We start from the raw sequence: 15,933 nt of genomic DNA on the forward strand, positions 1-15,933 counted from the left end.
TAATAATTTACCCAAAAAAAAAAACCACACCCATCTTCCCCGACCCCAACCCCTTCCCCTTCCCTGTAACCTAGATCCCTTCCCAGCAACCCACCCCTTTCTTCCCCCTCCAGTCTTCCCCAAACCCACCACGAACCCATCCTCCACCTTCTCTGCACCTACCCTCTTGCCTCCTCTACACACCCCACTCATTAAATCCACACCCATTCCCCCCATTCAAAACCCCTAGTTCGTCTTCCCCCCACCCCAGCCTAACTTGCAACCCAGAAAAAAAAAACCCAGATCTCTTCTTCCCCGACCGCCCTTCCCTGCACCCATCTTCTCGAGGAAGATGAAGATGGTGGTTTTTTTTTTTTTTTTTGGGTTGCAGGTTAGGCTAGGGTGGGTGGGGGGGGGGGGTTAGTGAAGCAGGAGAGGAGGAGTTGGAGGAGAAAAAGGAGGAGGAGGGGGAGGGGGAAGAGCACCATGAGAGGGAGGAGGAGATGGAGGAAGAGAGGGTGCGGAGGGGGGGTTTTGGAGTGAAGGGAGGGTGCGGGGGAGGGGAGACAGGTGGTTAGGAGGCTCAAAAAGGGAGGTGAAGAGAGTGGAGGAGAGGGAGGTGGTTGGGAGGCAGAAGAGGGGGGTTGCGGGGGAGGTGGGGGTAGGGTTCTAGGTTTGGAAAGGGGGGACGGATGGGGAAGGGGGGATGGGTTTCGTCGGGGATGGAAAGAGGGATGAGATATGGGTTTGGGTTTCTTTATTTTATTTTATTTAAATTAATATTTTTTAAATATTTAATTACTTTTTAAATAGAAAATGGGTCCCGTCACTTGCCACGTTAGCATTTTAACTGAGGAATTGACAGACAACTGACGAATGGTATGAAATTGTAACAAATTCGTAGATGAGGTATGACATTGAAACTTTTTAAAGACGAGGTATGCAACTGTTAATGATCCAATAATTGAGGTAGTTCTGTATAATTTATCCAAGTATATATATATTATATCTGGAGACTTTCTTTTTCTTTTAACATAGATAAACCAGATGAGCCTCTACATTAGTCTATAGAAATACTTTTATATGAATGGGCTTAATATTCTACTCAATTGAATTGAATAACTAAGAGAGTTTATAATAATATTGTCGACATATACGCATACCAGAGCATGCGCACAATGTCAGGTCAACTGAAAATTATGGAGTAGGATTCTCTTCCCTCTTTTTTTCCCTTCATTTCTCTCCCCTCCTATTTGAACGGTCACAGTTAAGTCACGTGAACATCTTATATTAATTTTTTTATAGAATGAGAAAGACAAAATAGAAAATGTGAAAAAAGGAGATGGAAGGAGATGAAAAAATGAGGGGAGAATCCTACTCCGAAAATTATTGCATTCATGTAATTTTGTACGATTATTCTATGAACATATGCTTGCGCATGAGAGTCTCAACTGCATGCCATTTTTTTATTTGTGTGATGAATTGTGTTCAACAACATGATCCAAGTAATCAGGTTATGGGCACATCAATCGTGCACACTAGCATGTGATTCGGTCTGGGATCATGCTTCCATCTTTACCATGTGGTTTGATGTTGGAACATCTTATAACATGTGAAGAGTGGTTCAGTGACCAACTCCAATTAATTTACTCCACTCATCATATATTGTTTTTGTATAAAATACCCATTTGGCATTACGTGGTGTGAGTATATAAATTTCATATCGAGGAAAAAATTGACTTTGTATGTGTGTTATAAGTAGTTGAGTTATTCTTTATGTTGCTATTTTGTTTTATAGTGAAACTTCAACCTTATGCATTTGAGCAATGTTGTCGACATGTGAAGCCCAAATTACTTAGTTAAGGCAACATTCACGTGTTGTGGGGCCCAAGTTACTAAGTAAGAACAATACATAAACATTCAAGAAGTCATTTTACTTGACTAAAAATTATAAATTGACATTTTTATTGAAGCGACTGATTAAAGATAAAGAAAATTTTATGCAAATGTATAAACTAATGATATTGGAAGAGTGAAATATTTACTTCAATAAACGTTTGCTCGATCGATATTGTCTTTATATTGTTCAAAAACCTCACGGTCTGTTTAGTATGACTATTTTGTTTTTATTTTGTATTTTTATGAGAAAAGCATTAAAAAAATGAGAAATAAAAAAGAGTGAAAAGAGAGATGATGGATGAAAAGTGAGAAAAAAAAAGTGCAAGAATGATACAAAAGTGAAAATTAAAAACAAAAAATTGAAAACAATTTTGAGTTGTTCCAATTACGTACCTCCACTCAGTCTCATACTTCTTATTCATTCCTCATTTGAATTTCCAATGTATTTTCTCCCTACCTTTAGCATAGAAGATAAAAACTAAAAATTAAAAATAAATTTGTTATTAGGGAGCCCTCATTTTTTGAAAATAAATCGTCAAACTTGTGACTTTTCGCAACTGCAAGATGCAGGCATTTCTAATATCTCCAATCGTCGTTCTGGGAGTTTGACTTCTGGTAGTGCATGTAGTGGTAGGTCCAGTTGATTGATAAGTTGCAATTGTAGCTTATAAAAGTGCGTGTTTAATCAATCAACTGCTTATCAACCACTCTTACCTGGTTGACAAGTTATCAAACACAAGGCCTTAAATTCGCACCAAAAAATACGAGTTCTTATTTATTACTAACGAAAAAGAAAATTCAAAGCCGATAGTGAAGGCCGCTAGCCCCACCGTGATGGGAGCAAGCACGTTTGGTAGAACAAAAGTTGGAAATATGGACAGTAACACCGTGAATCTTGCAAGCCTTCATGGGGCATACCGCGTACGTCAACCCCGAACCCTTTGACACGAGAGTATTTAAGTGTGTCAAAAACACAGTAAGATACAACTAATGTTATAATATAATTAATTAAAATTTTAATTTTTTTTATTAATTATTGTATTATTATATTTAATATACTGGTCTATGTTTTCGACACCCAACAATGCATGATGCCAGGTACTTAATTTGTTTTGGGGATGCCGTCTTATTCATCGGTTTTTGAGATTAAAGAACAAGAAATGTTAAAGTCATGCCATCGTTTTGTCAATTCAGCACATTCCATGGGATTTTGAAGATGCTATTAGAGAGTTTTAATAAAACATTTTTGGTACTGTTAACTTTTAACGTTAAGGATATTTTTACTTGAAAAAATCATTCATGATACTATTCACTTACAACACTTTTTTTTTATCATTTTGATTAAAACTCAAAGTTTTCAATTCATTTTCCTAATTTTCTATATATTTTAATGCATCATTTAGCCTCAAAGTCGGTCTACCACATAGATAATTGCACAAATGTATAAAAAAAAATTATGATGTATATATTTATTTCTAGCATTTCAACTATTAAGTCCGTGATTGTGAATTCCTGATTTTTATGTTATATTTTAATGCATTATTGGGATGATGGGATCAGCTTCTTTGACTTGGGAAGTAAAACGATAAGTTGCACCGTTTATTGAGAGTCACAAACTCACAAAATCATAGACAATCGCAGATTTAGGATTTAAACTTTAGGTACCAAGGTAAATATAAGTTTTTAAGATAGAAACACAGGGTGAAGTGTGTAAAAAATAAAAATTTAGTTTATTCATTAAGTATTTTGTTGAATACTTTGTAGGCGTATTGTCGTCAATCAAACCATGTTGCATACATGCCAATAAATAGAGACATATGACAAAGGAGCCTGATGAGTGATGTAGAAAGAATTTATCAAGTGTTGTCGATACAACTTGTCGAGACTAGTATGCATTACATTAAATATTTAGTAAGCACAAAAAGGACCGGTACTAAACATTGAAAGGATCCTCAAAAAACCTTCGCATATATATTTTTCAAACTTCAAATGATCCTTGGACGATCTTGATCCCTACTTCCTTCCGCCTTTTAGTACCCCTATATCCATAATGCATGCATGTTTAAATAATGCAGAAGTTTTCCTTGATTGTATCTAGCAAGTTCAATACAAACATATGATAAGAGAGGCTGATCGGGTACCACATAAACTTGTTTGATATGATTAGATGATGGGGTAAGACTTTCTTTGAATTGAGAAACTTCTCGATTTTATTGTCGGTCTTCTTATAGAAGATAGTCTTTATATGGTTCTCACCAAAAAAAAAAAAAAAAAAAAAAAAAAAAAAACTCTTTTTATGTAATTTTCGATGCGGGTGCTTTTTTTTTTTTTTTGGTTGAAATACTACGCATGCTTCATAATGCTAATGAATATTGTACCATATTAAAAGAATGGGAGAGTGGGTAGAAGTGATTACATACAAAGAACTAAAAATAAGTTACATTTTACCACTTTAATTTTGGATCATCTAATAAATTCATACCTTATTTTTTAAATATTGTATATCAACGTACAATTCATTGCAATTTCAAACCTCCGTTAAAATTTTTATCAATCTGATCGTTAAATGATGACGTGGCAAACGCAATAAAAAGAAAAAAGAAAAAATTACAATGTCATACATCAATTTATAAATTCGTTAATGTTAGAATTTGTTTCGTTATCTGTTAATTTGTCTATTAATTAACTATTGACGTGATAGGTGCGAGGCACACTCCCCTTCCCACTGGAACTCCACGATCCTGACTTGTCCACGGTGGAGTGTGACTAATCTCATTCGCTAAATATATCCTTTTGCGCTGAACCAGCGTGTACAGATACCGACCCGGTCGTTGAACCCAGTAGCGCAGCTCCGTTTGTCCGTTGCTCAAATTCCTATTCACATTGTCTCTGTTCTCTATTTTTGCACCGCCGGTTGCTCCCCCTTGGGAATCATTCCGTCTCCTACCTTTTTTTCCTCCGACTTCCTACTTCTCAATGCATGCATCTCCCGCTTCGTCTGCGGATCCAGAAGTGCAGTCTTCAACTTCGATGACTCGATCGGAGACGTCGCGTTTAGTGGGGACGGCGGCGTCTAGTGCTCGTTCTCTCTCAGATTTACATCGAACTCGTTGGCCAGCTTCGATTTTTCTAATGTGTCCAATCTTGGTTAGTTTGACTTATGGTAGTGTAGTGGTAGGTGATCGGTAAGTTGGAGTTATAGAGAGGTGGCTTTCGGCTTATTAAAGTGTGTTTTTTAATCAACTGCTTATCAGCCACGCTTATCTGGTTCAAGTTATCAAAACAAGCGCTTAAATCTTATATTCGCACCAAAAATTACAGGTGCTTATTCATTATTCACGAAAAAGAAAATTCAAAGTCTGATGGTGAAAAGACCAGTAGCCCAACCGTGATGTGAGCAAGCACGTTAAACAAAGTTGAAATTATGGACACTAACACCGTGAATCTTGCAAGCTTTCATGTGAGCAAGCTTGTCAACCCTGAACCCTTGGACACGAAGATTTTTTCAATGTGTTGTAAACATGACTTAATACATAAATATAATAATATAATTAGTTGATAACTTAGTTTTTTTTACCAATTATACTATTACGTTTAGTAGTACAGACCTGTATTTATCACACTCTGAAAAATTCTCCTTTTGACACACCCAGCAATGCATGATGCAACTACTTAATTTGTTTTGGGAGATGCCGTCTTATTCATTGGTCTTTGTGATTAAATAACAAGAAATTCTAAAGTCATGCCGTCGTTTTGTCAATTAAGCAGATTCCATAGGATTTTCAAGATGCCACCGTCAATAAACCATATATTTTAAGGCATTATTTAGCCTCGAAGTCGGTCTACCACACACATAAGTGTACAATAATGTGTAATAAATTATCCTTTTTTTTTCATGTATATATTATTTCTAACATTTCAACTGTTTAACTCTCTGTATTCCTGATTTTTAATGAAAGATTTTTCTATTACTATATTATATTGGGCATCTGCTTCTTTGACTTGGGAAGGTAAGTGATAAGTTGCATCGTTTTTAGAGTGTCACAAACTCGCAGATCACGGACAACTTATCAACATCCCTATGTGCATAATGCATGCATGTTTAAAGGATAAGGTTACAGAGAATAAATTTTTTAAATTAAATCTGCAAACTAAATAATAATTATTAATAATTGAATTATTATGTAAGTGTCGATTAACGTGCTTATTATATATTGGTGATATATAATTTAATTTGTAAATTTGATTTAAATTATTGGTCTTCCTAACATTACCTTTGTTTAAATTTTGGTATTCCTAACATTATTTAGTATTCCTTGATCATACTCAGTAAGTTCAATACAAACATATGTTAAGAGAGGCTTATAGACTAGCACATGGGCTTGCTCGATCGGTATGGTTTGGCAATGGAATAAGACTTCCTTCGGATTGACAAACTTCTCGATTTTATTGGTGGTCTTCTTATTGAAGATGGTCTTTTTACGTAGTTTTTGGTGTGGGTGCTCTTTTTGATCTCTTAGTTCGGGTTAAATTTCTCCTTTTACCGGTATGCCCAAACAAAGCATTATATCTTCTGGTTTGCAGGTATGCTTCATAATGCTAATTAATGAATATCGTGCCATATTTATAAAAAATGCGAGTGGGTGGAAGCTTGAATTACATACTAATGATCATATTACTCATTAATTTGATCATTACATAATTTGTGTTGTATTATATACTAAGGTTATAAAAGACAGTACTAGTCAAGCGGCAGATTGGGGTTTAGCACCTAGGTGGCTAGGCGGGGGCCTAGGTAGACTAAACGTATTTAAGTAAACTTATTATACACCATATCAATAATTGCTTGTTTATACTTAAAAATATATATAATTGTATTAGGATACATAAATTGAAAAATCGAATGACATATAGATTAGAAAGTATTAAAACATAATGAAAACACGGGAACCAAAACATAATGAAAACACGGGAATCAAAATATAATGAGTATTCATCCAAGTATTCAATAAGTCTTTTACATTTTATTAAAATAAAATAAAACACAAAATGAAAGTTATATATTTTTTGTCTAAGTTAGAGTTGCGATTTAAGTGGGTGTCTGGACGGGTCTAACCGCCCATTCTTAATTTTCATACGCCTAGGGATTAATTGGGCGATAATCAGTAGCCTAGCACCTAAGCGGCTCTAGGCGGGGTCTAGATGGAGCCGGGTGGGACCTAAAAGGCGTCAGACGGAGATTTTTAGAACGTAATATGCTTTTATCTATCCGTTTTTTGTCATCGCAGATTGAAGGACACATCCAAAACGCATTAAAATGGTGATGGCCTGTGGGAGTTTAATGTCATTTTGATTACGTTTCGAATTCGGCATGGGGATTTCCATATGGAATTCTAAGCTTTCCTATAGTCATATTTGGCATGCTAAAAATGATACTTGTCGTTCGGGAGGAGCATGTATATGGCATATTTTACACGTGGATGGTTGGTGGAGCTTCTCTTTAGGGTTGTGGAGGACGTCGTACTAGGGAGAATTAGACTCGTCAAATTATTCTTATATTGATACGATATATGCTTTCTGAATTACAACCATTAGATTTCAATATCTGAGATGCACAATTAATTATAAAACCTATATACTTGTACAAAACAATGTTGTTTAAGAAACATTGACATACTGCCGGTGGGCTATTTGTGATGTTGATTTTGTTTGAGTTACAGATTTACTGTGTGGTAATTTAAGTATGATGATTAGTGTCGAATTCTCTTATATGAGTGGATTACTATTTGAAGGTTAATTACTAATTAGTGCTCCTCTAGATGATGATATATTATTTGCTCCATTACAAATTCCAGGTATTCTCTAGTCAGCTAATTTGAGTGATTAAAATTTGAGTCATACTCTCTCTTTTTCCCACTCCCAATTAGCGTAGATTAGAGAAATTTGGTGATCTACTGAGGAGAGATTCTTTAATGTGTCTATATTCCAAACACATACGTTATATGTCATTATACGAGTGAAAAAACACTTGAAAAAAGAACCTCTCTTACTTGTGTAATAATATATGACGTGTCGCCCTGTGTTCCTACTACACTAAAAAATCTCTCTCTACTAACAGAAGATAAAGAAGTGGTTCAAGGGAAAAATGGATTGGCCAGTCCAATAAGCTGATTTTCTAAATTGAATTTGGGACCCAAATACTCACGTGTGTGTGTCATAGAATATTAAAACAAAGAGGCCCAATTAGTTAATTCAATATTAAAGAAGAAACCCAAGGGTAATTAAACCCACCTAGTCAACAGTCAACACACACAAGGCCCCACCATCTCTCAAAGTGCGTGTTTACTTACAAAGATGAAAAATCGGAATTATTTTAATTTGAGTGTTTTTTTTTGTGGTTATTAAAATACGAGTATAAGAATCATTTTAATTAACTTTTTTATGTTGTTATTTTCAAATATTGTCATAATCTTAAAGGAAAAGAAAGGAAGCCTTTATTATTCCTGTGCTATTGGACTTGCATTGGAAATAGAATCCCGTTCCTTTTATGCTTTAACGGCATAAACAATAGCTTGAGATTTGAGTCCATTTTAATTGGTTGTCTAATTCAGCCCACCAAATGGGCTCTAAGGGTTATTTTCAAGTTCTTAGTGGATGTGCAAACCAACTCTCATAAGGGTTAGAAGAATGCAATTTGAAGTAATCCAAATTAAACAATAAATGTATATTGTTTGATTGCATTCGATCACGTAGCATCGTAGAAGACAATTTTGTGTTTTGATTATATTTATTTATTTTTTCTTTCTCTTTTTGTAGCTTTGATTGTTCGAAGTCAGGATATAATAAAAGATATTGTGATTAATAACCATAAAAATTTAGGTAATGCAGTTGAGGACTTTGAATCTATAAGCTCCTCACCTCAGGCCCCAAAAATCATAGGGTACGCCATGCAAATCAACAGTATAAGTATCAAGTAACATATTCATAATGAACTGTCAATTTATTAATATATTTGGCTAATCAAACAGTCTCCAACTCGAATAATTTTTTTGTAGGGATGATCTTCGAATGAAGATTAAAAAATTGAACAGTTCCAATTATAAAGTTTATACAGTAATGATACACTATTCACAAATGGTGGAATATGTGCATTCCGATGAAGGGAACGCCGGTATAATGCTTGCATGCATGTTTCAAGCTCGGAAATGCGCGCATGGATAGACTGCTGTAATGTGTTTATGTGTTTCCAAACGGCAAGAGAGCTATTGCCATTTTATGAGAAAATGGAGAGGGAGAAGAAAATACATCAATGTTACCTTGGCAATACAGAATTAGGGTCTGCAGGCCGCCATCTATAGACATTTCTGGCCGTCCACTTTCAGACGGTCAAACTCTTTCTGAATAAAAAGGGAAGCTCGATGTGTCGTAGAGTGGATAGGTATAATCATAAACCCTAAACTCCGTTCTTTACAAATCGCAGCTGGTGATAACTACTTTCGCACAGAAAATGTAATTGGCCTTCATGAAGGCATAAATTTATTAGAAGAACATAAGCAAATAAGCCAACGCTAAGCAACATATTTCCCCTAGCTAATTATTGGCAGAGAAATTAAGATATGAATGAACATGCTAAATCAAGCCACCTGGGAAATGAACTTGACACATATTCTTCCTTGGCCATTTTCTTTTGCCTTTTCTTGCTGTGTAGCTTCTTTCAATTGATGATGAATATTTATGTTCATTTGAGTATTATTTCTTTGTAAGAAGTTGTCAAATCTCCATCCTTTTGATGGTATTCAAAGAAAAAAATTGTAGAGAATCTCATTCCAGGTATCTGGGACTCCACAGAGACACCAATGAGTACAATCCATTCCCGTGCGGCCTCCCAACCCATAAATTGAAGGATGTCCATCTTTACGCAGGAGCGAGAGGTTTGTTATATCGAGCAATGTCACTGGCTTTTTGATAGTGCTTAACACATTCTTCAGCACACCCAAAGCTGGTGGCGAAGCTCCTGGATAGGGCCCAAGCAAAGGCTCCTTCTGCCCGACACAACTTTTTGCACTTGGTTCATGCCATTCACTGCCACTAAAATAAAAAATAAGAAAAGTAAGAGACTATAAATTTGATTGATGTAATTGGAAAAAAACAAACTCTATAGACAAGTCTTCACACCAAATTATTCGAAATTCATAACGATAGTCATTCACATGTATGTAGATAATTATCACTCATTTATTTGCACGTACGTGTTAATTTTTTTTGTACATCCAGGATTGGCAAACACTCATGATGACATCTAATAAAAAAAGTTGAACTTGATTCATGAAGTTGACATTTTACAAAGGTCATTCAACCCTTTTCCTTAAGTTATAAAATGGTAGATTACATAAAACTACCTCAACTATTGGATCATTAATAGTTTCATATCTCGTCTTTAAAAAGTTTCAATGTTATATCTTATCTTTGAATTTGTTGCAATATCATACATTCCGTCAGTTATCTGTCAGTTGAATGCTGACGTAGCATGAGGCAACCCCATTTTTTATTAAAAAAATAAAAAAATATTAACTAAATATAAAAAATTATTAAAAAAGAAAAAAAAACCAAACCCAGATTCCCCCGCCCCCGAAAAAAAACCTTCCTTCCAAACCCAGAACCCACCACCCTCACCTCCCTCGCAACCCTTCACGTTCTCCCTCCCGAGCCTCCCAACCACCTCCCTCTCATTTGCTCTCTTCACCTTCCCTCCCATTCAAAACTTAAAAAAAAAAAAAAAAAAAAACCAGTTGAGGTGTTTTGACTTCGACGGGAAGGATGAGGTGGTCCGGGAAAGGAAGGGTTGGGTGGGGTGGGGTGGGTTGCGGGGGGGGGGGGAATGGTGGGCTTCTGGGTTTGGAAGATGAAGGTTTTTGTTTTTGGAGGGGGGGACGATGGATGGAAGGAAGGTTTTGGGGGGAGGGGACGACACAGACGACGGATGGAAGGGAAGTTTTTTTTTTTGGGGGGGGGGGGGGGGAAGACGGACGATGGAAGGAAGCTTTTGTTGGGGGGGGGGGACGGACGGAAGGAAGATTTGGGGGGGGGGGGGGGAGGGACAGAGGGAAGGTTTTTGTTGTGGGGGGATCTGGGTTTGGTTTGGTTGGTTTTTTGTTTTTATTTTATATTTAAATGTTTTAATGTTTAATTAATTTTTTTTAATAAAAAGTGGACCCCACCTCATGCCACGTCAGCGTTTAACAGAGGAATTGACAAACAACTGACGGAAGGTATGACATTGCAACAAATTCGAAGATAAAGTATGACATTGAAACTTTTTAAAGATGAGGTATGAAACTGTTAATGACCCAATAGTTAAGTTAGTTTTATGTAATTTACCCTTTATAAAACCATAAGAGAGAAATTGCACTATAAAGAGTGTTGTGAAAATAAGATGATTTTCGTGGAATACTAATAACGGTTTCTCTTAATTTAAAATCCAATGATGATTAGTTTAGATTAGTTATATAAAAAAGGGAGACTTTGGATGCGGTCCCTAGTTATGAATAGTCTTTGACTGAAACCTTGTTGGTTTTCAATTTTTGATCCAAGTCCCTGAAATTAATTGATAATTTATTTCTATGTACGTTACTATATTTTTTAAATTAAAAATTAAAATTTATAGTTGTTTATAGTAATGATATTTTAAATAAAAAACCATAATTTGTGTGATTAAAAATATTAAAATATAAATATACTATTGTGTGTGTGTGTAAACATGGGTACATTCATAAAAAATAACCAAAAAATTATTGTATCAAAACATGGGTACATTCTTCAAAATGGGTACATTTAGCAAAAATAAAAATGGGTACAAATAAATAAAAAAATATGGGTACAATACAAATAAAACTTTAAAAAATATGGGCACAAAAAGAAATTAATATATGGGTACAAATTAAAACTGAAAGGAAAATTGGTACAAATTAAAAAAGGGTTGCAAATTAAAAATGGGTACAAACTAAAAATAAAAATATATGATAAAAAATTTAGCCATAAATATAAATATACTAATTGTAATATTTTTAATATTAAATGAATATATTTAGAAATAAAAAATATTTTATTATTGAAATAATTAATGATATTATTAATACAAAGGACCTTGATCAAAAATTGAAAAGTAATAAGGTTTTAATCAATAGAGTAGTAAAAATAAGGATGAAAACCTAATTACTCCTATAAAAAACTTACTTGTAATGAGAGGGAGAAATTCCTTGGAAGAAAACCCTAGACTTTGCTGGATCAATGTTTGAATCCACCCATCCAGCCCAAGTCTCGAGCGCCTTCTGAAAAGCAAGCATGCGGTCAATGTCTTTGCTGGTCTGGCCTCCTACTTCAACATAATCCCATCTGCAAAATTATAATAGTTAGTTATGTATTCACCTTCTAACTACAATTAAAGTCTAAGAGTAATTAGGTTTTCATCCTTATTTTTACTACTCTATTGATTAAAACCTTATTACTTTTCAATTTTTGATCAAGGTCCTTTGTATTAATAATATCATTAATTATTTCAATAATAAAATATTTTTTATTTCTAAATATATTCATTTAATATTAAAAATATTACAATTAGTATATTTATATTTATGGCTAAATTTTTTATCATATATTTTTATTTTTAGTTTGTACCCATTTTTAATTTGCAACCCTTTTTTAATTTGTACCAATTTTCCTTTCAGTTTTAATTTGTACCCATATATTAATTTCTTTTTGTGCCCATATTTTTTAAAGTTTTATTTGTATTGTACCCATATTTTTTTATTTATTTGTACCCATTTTTATTTTTGCTAAATGTACCCATTTTGAAGAATGTATCCATGTTTTGATACAATAATTTTTTGGTTATTTTTTATGAATGTACCCATGTTTACACACACACACAATAGTATATTTATATTTTAATATTTTTAATCCCACAAATTATGGTTTTTTATTTAAAATCTCATTACTATAAACAACTATAAATTTTAATTTTTAATTTAAAAAATATAGTAACGTACATAGAAATAAATTATCAATTAATTTCAGGGACTTGGATCAAAAATTGAAAACCAACAAGGTTTCAGTCAAAGACTATTCATAACTAGGGACCGCATCCAAAGTCTCCCTAAAGTCTAACTAAAAGAAAACCAAATATTTTGTAGTAAATATAGTTTCAGGCCGGCTTACGGTTGAGAGGGTCCTCTGCGATTCCACCAATGCCAAGTGTTAAAGATGAGCATGTCAATATCCTTCCATAAGTTGCCTCCCACAATTGAATCAAGCTTCAAGACCCTCCCAATCTTTTCTTTTACAATATCTACTAGATACATATTACTGTCTAGCATCACTCTAATTCCATAATCCTGCAAGTATTGATAAAGATCCCAAAAGAAAATTGAGAAAGAATCACATGCTTCGTGTTTGGTAGGATCATGACAGAAGTTCTTGTCAACTAGTTTGTCCAAGGGAACTGAAATGTCAAATTAAATTTCACGAGAGTAAATAAGCCACATGGATGGACCCACTTAAGTTACCTAATGAAGCGGAAGAAAAAGTCTATAAACTTTTGGCATTGATGCATTGCACTCACCTACCACATTTATGTGTGATTTGACTTCACTTGATTTAAGTTGGTTATCAACTAAACAGGCAATAACATTTTATTGCTAAAGGTTTAATCATATTATATGTTACTAAGCTGTTAATTTTGACTACTTATACAAATACAAATGTATGTGAAAGGTTTTGATCAATTCATATCTTGACTTGATAACAACAGGTGAAACTATATGACAATAGAATTATTCTCATGACAAACAGGAAACAATACCCATAACGAAATGTAGATTAGACGAACCGTGAATTCGAAGATAGATACAGTGTCTACTCTTGTCACATTATAATTAGCAGTTGGTACAGCAGAGTGAAGTATGCATGTCAAGGACTGCCATTGATTTCGGCTCAATGAATCTCCAACGAAAATGATGTTCTTCCCTCTAAATCTTTCGAAGAAGTCAAGTGCGTCAAATCTGAATATCAAAGTTGTCAAAAAACTTTAAGCTGGGTTTCCATAGGATAAACTATCTATCATTCAGGTAAAACATGTAAATGCAGATTAATAATGTTTTTCTTCTATCAAATAGTTTAACACGTTATACACTACGCTGTCTGGTGTTGATTAACATTTTAAGTACACAATATGCTTCTGCATTCAACAATTATCGATATGGTCAATATGCCACTTGTGTATGCGCGTGTTAAAAGAAAATAAAGTTAAACGATAATCATTATTCATCATGAATCGAGAGGATAATCCATATAGGCATACAGTTCAACGACAGGAAACTGCCAGTAGGCTGCAGGTTCAATGCATATAGATTTAGCATTGTTTTCTATCGAGCAGTACAATTCGTTCTGGCCAAATACTTTTCTGCCGATCCTAATTTTACAGAAACCAGAGAGATAGAGAGATTGGTGCACCTTGCTAAATCACAGTCAAGTGGTTGCCATCTGTATTTGGTGTGAATCTGATCGGGACGGCCATTCTTTTGGCAGCTAAACTCGCGCTCAATGAAGGGGCATGAGGAAGGATCGTAGAGCGGGTAGGACTGGTCCAGAACCCATCTACCTTTGAAGAAATCGCACGACGATGGTGACTCATCACCTCTTGCACGTACTACTACTTGGTAGTCACAAACAACAAGAAGGAGGAGGAGGTGAGCAGCTTCCATGAATCCTTTGTGTGTGTGTGTGAGAGAGAGAGAGAGAGAGAGAGAGAGAGAGAGGTTTACAAGAAATGATATGGGACTACAAACTCTTCTCTTAATCTTCTCTTTTTATCTTATAGCTAGTTAGCTACTATATTTATAAGTCTTGTCTGGAGTATACGTGAGAGAGGATGGAAATTAAGTTGGCAATTTATTTATCTTTTAGTTTTCTCCTCACGCGCATCTCTGTTTGCTTATAATTTTTTGGATAGAATAAATTAAAAAAAGAATTAAATAACAGCTTTAAATAAAAAAATTCAAAAGGACAAAAAGATGGGTAGAAAGTATTGTCCCTTGTTTTTGGTATTATCTTTTGGGGTTGAGCGTTTCCCATGCTAAATCGGTAACACGGTAAATGTGTTGCCAATTTTAGTTAAGAAAAATCTTGCTTTGCAATATATTTTATAGAAAAAATCCTCCGTCTTTGATTTCCTATTTACTAAATTTTAAGTTCCTTTTTCTCAACCAACTTACTCTATTCCCTCCTTTTCAACCATCACCAAGAGACGAGCAACCGGCAAAACTCCGTTCTCCCTAGCGTTTGCCTCTAAGGCAATCATTCCTCCCAATATCAGCACTGTATTGCCGAATTCTGAGTAGAACGAGAAGGAGATGGTCACAAATTTAGACTTGGAAAATAAAGAGCGCAAAAAAATTATCACCCGCATTGAGGCCTATCAGCAGCAGCTCATCTCTAGCTACAACCACATAGCCAAAATAGTATAGTGGTCATATAAGGGAAAGAATAAAGTACTAATTAAAATACTAATTTAGGAATTTCGAATTTGTAATTTTATGGTCATCTTCTGGCTTTTCAATGTATTGGCAGCTGAGTCAATGTATCTATTCGAATTTGATTCTCAATAATATAGGCATTTTCTTTTGAAAAAAAAGAAAAACTATAATTGTATCATTACTTACTGGTGACCTAATTAAATTCCAATATAGTAATTAGACGTGACTCATTTCATCTAATTACGGGTTAATGTTCATTATAAGAACTTACCGTTGTAGTAACTAATTTTTTTTTTTGGTCAAATTTGTAGTAACTAATTTATTCACGGAAATTAGCTCATCATGTGTCATATTCAGTTGATAACTAGACATTGGAATAATAGTCGGTGACTTTAACTAGTCCCACTCCATTGTCTTATTTTCCCACCTACCTTATAATTTCACTCATCATAAAAACTTAATAAAAAACTCTCTTTTCCCACCCACCCTTATTCCTAATATAACCTTTTATATATCTCTAAAATCT

At 34.5% G+C, this 15,933-nt stretch overlaps 1 protein-coding gene across 1 annotated transcript; it reads right to left on the bottom strand.

Annotated features, from left to right (window-relative positions):
- Positions 1-9,388: 9,388 nt before the first annotated feature.
- Positions 9,389-14,761, bottom strand: LOC126589931 (protein trichome birefringence-like 41). The gene is made up of 5 exons (XM_050255377.1): positions 14,386-14,761; positions 13,763-13,934; positions 13,093-13,268; positions 12,112-12,270; positions 9,389-9,966 (listed from the first exon to the last, which is right to left on the bottom strand). The coding sequence occupies exons 1-5, from the start codon at positions 14,634-14,636 to the stop codon at positions 9,675-9,677; spliced, it is 1,050 nt and encodes a 349-aa protein (XP_050111334.1). The 5' UTR covers positions 14,637-14,761; the 3' UTR covers positions 9,389-9,674.
- Positions 14,762-15,933: the final 1,172 nt, after the last annotated feature.

This window comes from Malus sylvestris, chromosome 11 (assembly GCF_916048215.2).
Source record: "Malus sylvestris chromosome 11, drMalSylv7.2, whole genome shotgun sequence".
Taxonomy (NCBI): Eukaryota; Viridiplantae; Streptophyta; class Magnoliopsida; order Rosales; family Rosaceae; genus Malus; species Malus sylvestris.

Excerpts from the sequence above, each read along its gene's own strand:
- LOC126589931 (XM_050255377.1), bottom strand. The coding sequence starts at position 14,636 with ATGGAAGCTGCTCACCTCCTCCTCCTTCTTGTTGTTTGTGACTACCAA. Across the intron at positions 13,269-13,762 it reads TATCTATCTTCGAATTCACG|GATTATGGAATTAGAGTGAT; the intron begins GTTCGTCTAATC and ends CAATACTTGCAG. Across the intron at positions 9,967-12,111 it reads ATTTCTCCCTCTCATTACAA|TGGCAGTGAATGGCATGAAC; the intron begins GTAAGTTTTTTA and ends TTTTTATTTTAG.